The sequence below is a fragment of the Ipomoea nil genome, unplaced genomic scaffold, assembly GCF_001879475.1.
Source record: "Ipomoea nil cultivar Tokyo-kokei standard unplaced genomic scaffold, Asagao_1.1 scaffold1576, whole genome shotgun sequence".
NCBI lineage: Eukaryota > Viridiplantae > Streptophyta > Magnoliopsida > Solanales > Convolvulaceae > Ipomoea > Ipomoea nil.
In genome coordinates, this window is record NW_017618004.1 from 1,318,920 (window position 1) to 1,325,829 (window position 6,910).

General features: G+C 34.7%; 1 protein-coding gene across 1 annotated transcript; it reads left to right on the top strand.

Moving 5' to 3' along the window:
* The first annotated feature begins 1,900 nt into the window (after positions 1-1,900).
* LOC109190498 (uncharacterized protein YpgQ) lies at positions 1,901-5,694 on the top strand. Its single transcript, XM_019340984.1, has 8 exons — positions 1,901-2,193; positions 2,578-2,608; positions 3,400-3,418; positions 3,819-3,916; positions 4,612-4,710; positions 5,032-5,204; positions 5,309-5,399; positions 5,593-5,694. Exons 1-7 carry the CDS (start codon positions 2,029-2,031, stop codon positions 5,393-5,395), a joined length of 672 nt encoding a protein of 223 aa, XP_019196529.1. The 5' UTR covers positions 1,901-2,028; the 3' UTR covers positions 5,396-5,399; positions 5,593-5,694.
* The last annotated feature ends 1,216 nt before the right edge of the window (positions 5,695-6,910 follow it).

Genomic DNA, 6,910 nt, shown 5'->3' on the forward strand with positions numbered 1-6,910 from the left:
GAGCTCTTGGAGATTTGACTGAAATCAAGAAGCACTATTGTCGGGTTGGTGTTGATAATTGGGTCTTTGTTTCCTATGTGGTTGAATTGGTTTAAAGGTCAATAATGAAACTAAATCAACAAATAATTTTTATTTAAATTTTATGACAGCATTGTAGAAGTATTACTTAAAAAACCTGGAAAAAAAATATTAACGCAATATTTGGTAAAATAATTAGCATATCAGTCAATTTTAGCTTGTTTGATCGAGTTAATTATCGATTTGGTCCCTCGACTATGAGGATTTCACCAATTTAGTCGTTGACTTCCAAAATATCTCAATTTAGTCCCTGACTATGCATTTTTTACCCGAAATGATCATAAAGTCAAACTAAGGCAATAAAACTGATGACAGATTTGTAATTTCACTTCATAATAATCACACTCCCCCCATTTTGTTTAATGCCTTCTTGATGTAATTTGGGCTCAATTTCAAAAAATCCTACCTATTTTTGGCAAGTCGCACATCGGATTGTTAGATTCAAGGAACATTCTCATCAAATTTACTGAAGAAATTGATTGCACACGATTTTGGCGAAAAGCATCGTAGAAATCGGAGGAAAATGGGTCTGGTTCCCTCGCTGGTTGCCAGATTAGAGTTCAAAGAGAGATTTACCATTTGCAGCCATATTGATTGCGTTGCCAAAATTGCCTTATCATCTTTTTTATTCAAAGATGTTGAAGCTGGTGTGTGCTCCGGTCGGGAAACTCATGGCTTTGTATGCAACCACGGTTCGTCGAACAAGGCCGAGTACGTCTCGAGTGAAGGTGTAACTGGATTTGCTTCAGGATCGGGAGGAAAAGGTTTGGATTGAGGTTGTGAATCAGGAAGGAGAAGTGCGTGGATTTTGGCAGAGGATTGATTATGAACACATTCCTAAATTCTGTAGCGATTTGGTCACTTGCTGCTTGAATGCTGTCGAAATCTAGGAAATCAGTCGGAAACAGTGCCGACGGAGAAGAGAGATGAGGGTGGCGAAGTCACGGCGGAGGTGGAGCCGGCTAAGGGAGAGTTGAAGACCGCTATAACTGCCTTCCTGCCGATCTGGAGGCGAGTGAAGAGGTCTCTGATGAATATCGCTAAATCTTCCCTAGTGGAGGCAGATGAGGGGTGGGAGAGGACAATAGTCGTGGACTGCCAAAGAACGGCAGAGCGGCAAAGGAGGTCAAGGTGATGAATTTGCTTGGATAGCCAGTCGATGACCATGTCAAGGTCTGACTGCATAAGCAGCTTCCCGAGAGTGAATGAAGCATTCGAGCTCCTAATACATAGCCATTCAGAGTTAGGGAAGAAGAAAATGTTTTTTTCCAAATTCCCATTTTACCCTTTTAGTTTGACTGGCAAATTACACTGAGGACCATTTCGGGTAAAAGAAGGTATAGTCGAGAACTAAATTAAGAAATTTTAGAAGTCCATGACCAAATTGGTGAAATCCTCATAGTCGAGGGATCAAATTGATAATTAACTCTTGTTTGATCACTATTAGTTGTTTGACTTAGTTAATCAACTAATATAAGTGTTTTGGTTAATTTATACTCCGTATTTTGTAACAAACTAACAACTTATTACTCTAAAAGACTAAAATTCGAAAAAGCTACTCAAAACAGTTTTTTTCGATTAACTTTTAAAAAAAGTCATTTTGTATATAAATAATTATCAACTAATAACTAATTTATCAAATATCTTTATACAATCTCAATAATATTAACTAATCAAACTTACTAATCTAATCAACTAACATCTATCAACAAACAACTATTTATCAAACACTTATAAGCAAATAATTTTTTTTAAAAAAAAATGTGTCAAATTCCACCCTATGCCTTTTGAAAATTTTAAACACAAAAGTTATGACTAATGTAGGATCGTGCTTTGACTGCTTTCCATGGCTAAAGGAGGACATTAGTTTTGACTTGGACTATCGTCGACTCTGGATTGGAGACTTGGAGCAGTGTGACGGAGTCCCTTCCCCAGCTGGAGAAACGAAAGATGGCGAAGAACGAGGTTATCAGGAAGGCGGAGGAGTTGGTGGAGAAAGCCATGAAAGGGAACGATGCATCTCACGATGCTGCCCATGCCTTCAGAGTGCGGGACCTCGCTCTTTCTCTCGCCTGCGAAGAAGGCCTCACTTCATCTCCCGATTCCATGTTTATTGTAAGTATATTTTCTTTTCATTCATGGATTTAGGTTTTCCCCCATGAATATCTTTGTTTTGACAAGCAATTTTGAGAAATTGTGTGTTTGTACTTTGTATTGGTAGTATTATCTATTAAAATTCCCCACTGAGGTTCCCCCTCCCGTGTAATTTTGCCTTTCTAATAGTGCTAATACGTATAATTCATAAGTTCATATTCAGAAACTAAATGGCTCTGCTTATAGTAAAGTAAATCTGAATTCAAGATAAATATTGCTACTAGGATGCAGTTATGGTTCATCACTACTTTTCTACAATGTAGCATTGCTGTAAACAGACTAATTATATGCTTACTCTTGAAGTTGATACATTAGAGTTGAGAATCTGTGTTGCTTTCTTAACAGGTGGAGCTGGCTGCTCTTCTGCATGATATAGGTATTATAACTCTTTTTTTTTTTTTCTTCTTGTAAATATAATAATTCATTTGATGATTATCACCTTCATGTCATTTGTTTGCTTACTGTTTCTATGAAGTGTGGTGTATTACTTTTTCTTTTTTTCATGAAATGCACTATAAAAGGGATTTGTCAGTTGATACTGTTTTCTTGTGGCTATTTGGTGTTTTTTTTTTTTTTCCATTTCATTTTATGGAACTACTCATCTTTCCTGTTCGTCTTTGTGTCTGAAATGTATCAATGTTGGTTCAGTGTTTCATCCATATGGATTAAAAGGAGAGCTTAACAAGTGTACATGTGCACACATTAATGCATACATATTTATTTTACAGTACTGAACCTTAAACAAACCTTAGTTGAGCCAGGTTTGGCTCATATTGTTACCTCACCTGTATGCCAGCAGAGCTTAGTGAGCCAATTCAGACCAAGTTTAGAGCTAGAGGATAAAGTCTCATCTGTTACTATCTCTAACTTGAAATTTGTCTTTATAAACCAAGGGTCTGGATGAGATCTCTAGGACTGTTTTATTTTGCCTTCTTTGGAAATAGAAATATTTTCATTTTTGGATTTAGTGCTATTTGTATTTGAGCTTTCCTATTACTAGAAGCTCACTGTTATTGACAGGCATTTTAATCATATTTGATGATAAATATCTGCTCTAGAAAGAAAATTTACCTTCACTTATTCTCATCATCTGAATTTAAATGTTCTCTTCCTTGTGCTGACATCTTTGAGTTTTACTGGGCATTCTTATTGGATACTCAAATGCAGGAGACTACAAATATGTGAGGTTGGTACTTCCATTTCTTTACTATTGGCTATAATATATGCTCCAAAGACAGATGTTCAGATTTAGTTATAATGTGCATGCCAAGGTTATTCAGTCTATTATTAGATCAACTGGGCAGACAGTATGGAATTCTGGAATTAAGTTCCAAATTTATCTATAAAAGATGCCATCTTATGTCTGTCCAACTTTGGGATTGAATTTCTGCATGTGATGTTACAGTTATATGTTTTAAGGCAATTAAGGGCATTGAAGCAATCAGCCATTCTTCTATCTGTTTAATTACTCCGTATTTTATTCTCCTTTGTTTTCTTGTTCGCTCCTTTCAATCCTGCTGCTTTATATTTTACTATTCACTTTTTTTTGCCCCCATTACTTATGGTTGCTAGTCTCTTGTATCCAGTGACCCATCTGAGGCAAAAGTTGTTGAAGAATTCCTTGAAAATGAAGGGATAGAGGAGAGCAAGAGGATAAATGTTTTGAAGATCATAAGGGGAATGGGTAAGATGTACACACACACGCACACATCTAACGAGATTTACTGTTAATCTGTTAATAATATCTTCATGAAATTCGTCCTATTGGTACTACACTTTTAGCTCTAATTTCATATTATTCAAAAGAAATTGTAAAGTTACTTTGTAAAGCAATCACATTAACAATGACCATGCATACTTGAACTTTTTATTGCTCTAGTGCATCTTGCTTTTAAAGTATTGAGGACTCTTTGAACCTATTTATGCCCTGTTTCTTACCTTGATTAATGAGAAAAGATTGGATTTTATAGTCATAGTTAGCAAATGAGTTTGGTGTGAATATTAAGACAAGTAGTGATCATGCACACTTCAAGTGTTGGTCTACATGTTTTTTCGATTTTGCTCTTCCTCAGTTCCTCACCAAGCATAATCCTTCATGATACTGCCTCAGTCTGTTACAAAGAGGAATTCTTTGCAGATTGGAATCTTTGGTTAACTGAGTAATTTCAAATGAATGTTCTCTTTGCTTCTCATGGCATATTACTCCATATATTTTTACTATGGAGTAATATACCCTGTCTTGGTACTAGGTTACTTCATTAGGTTCTTTTCTTTTTAATTCTTGTTGTTTTACTTTGTTTTTATTTATTTATGATTTACAATGTAATTGATCAATGATGTGAATATAGTAACTGACTTAATTTTATTGTTAACTTTCAGGGTTTAAAGAGGAAGTTGAAGGTCATGCAAATGGTAGTTCCTCACTGGAATTTGGGGTTGTGCAAGATGCAGATCGGCTTGATGCAATTGGTGCCATAGGTAACTAAGTTTATTTCATCTGGAACTTTTATCTAATGTATCAGATTGATAGAAATCTAATTTGTACCTACAGTAAGATGACCTGTGGTTCAGACATGTTCATAATACTATCTTGGAACTTGTTTGATACAAAAATAATCGTATCAATTGACCAGGGGCTGCAGCCAGCCCGTACTCAAAAGCAGGATATTGTTACTTTAATACGCAATACACAAATTTTCACCCGTGTAATATCAGCATATCGATGTTTTTCATTGTTAAGATCTGTCATTTTTTTTTTACAGTCTGTGTTTCATTTGGTAACTAAATTTAAATTTCCAGGAATTGCTAGATGCTTTACATTTGGTGGAAGTAGGCACAGAGTTCTGCACGACCCTAAAATTCTTCCCCGTTCAGATCTGTCCAAGGAAAAATACATGAACAAAGACGAGCAGACAACTATTAATCATTTTCATGAGAAGCTTCTCAAGCTGAAGGACTTGATGAAAACTCAGGTCAGGTGTTCTATCTGCATCTTGCATCATCTCTGTTAAAACTTTGTGCACTCCGATCCTTTCCCTTTCAGTACATATTGGTTCTGAGGTTAATTTAATGGCAGGCTGGGAAGAGAAGGGCTGAAAGGAGGCACAAAGTTATGGAGGATTATCTCAAAGAGTTCTATGAAGAGTGGGATGGCAGAGCTTGAACAGGTCTATATTTTTTGTTGAATGATATTTTTAGCTTTCTTTGATATAGTAATATGTTTTACTGCAAATAATGTACTTTCAGTACGTAATGTACATTTAGTATGTTAAAAATTTATAATAATAATAATAATTCGTCATAAAAATTTAAAAGTCTTCTTCGTTGGTATTGATTTGTGGTAGCTTGCCTCTATCGCAGATGCTACGTATGGCGAGGGTTTGAACAAGATCTCTGTGTTTTGTACTCTGTTGAACTCCAGCCAGTAATGTCTACTAGATTTTGTTAAGGTTTTTGATTTGAGAGAAAATAATGTAAGGGGGTCCGCAGTGTAATCCAATACACAGAATTTAACTTCATAAGGAACAAAATTCATGTTCATAATACACATACACATAAACACGAAATAATGAACATGAATTATGTATATTATGTTAAGTGTTTATGTGTCCTCAGCTATATAATACACATAATTCATGTTTATTATATCGTAATGTGTATGTGTACTATGAACATGAATTCTGTGTATTGGACTAGGGTCCATAGTGCACTGTTGAGATCCTGGTCCACGATATAACAATTGCTAGCAAATTTGGTGGAGGTGGTATTTGCCTTCTGTATATTCATGTTTTGATTAATATTCTTAAAATCTAATGAAAAGCAATCATAGTAAAAAGTAATTTTATTTTTATTATACATCATAGATGTTATGAAGAAACATCGTTAGTAAATTTATTTTCATTATACATTATACATGTTGCAATCATTTGTATAAACTAAAGTTATTAATAAAATTCACTCAACTTATGCTCCACAAATTTGCTGGAGTGCAAAAGCATAAATAGCAGCATGTGGGAAAACACCAGCCAAACAATCATCTCCAGCCTTTTGGAGTGTTTTGCAACATTGACGATCAATTGCTTTGGAGCTCAACGCAGCGACCGAAACCTTGTTCAAGCATGTTGGAACTCCTCTAACTGATTCTATACATTTCGCAATATCTTCAGGAAGGTTGGTAAGTAAACTAAATCCTGACTTTTTTTTGGCAATGCTAGGTTCAACCACAATATACGCACAAAGTAAGAGAAGCAAGTAATGACATGCGAGATTAGCTCGACTCATATTGTTAAAGATTGAAAAACTAAAAAGTTAAGAAACGGGTGAGAAATGTTGTTTTGTATAGATTTGGGAGTTGAGGGTAATTATATATATATATATAGTCAATTGCAAATTTTAAAGGGGAACAATGTAGTTGAAACATATATTTCATAATTAATTACATACTTTAATAGACATTTACTATATGCGGTATTCCTCAATTTAAAAGTTGCTTTAACATTTTTATTGACTTATTATCATAAATTATCTATTTAAACCTTTACACTTGTGACAAATCTATAAAAATATTTTTTAAATGGTAATTTAAAAAAAATATTAAACGTTGGTACAATAATCTAAAATGGTAGTAGAAAGCTCCTACAACATAGAAAGAACCGGACTGGAAACCTTTTAAGAAACA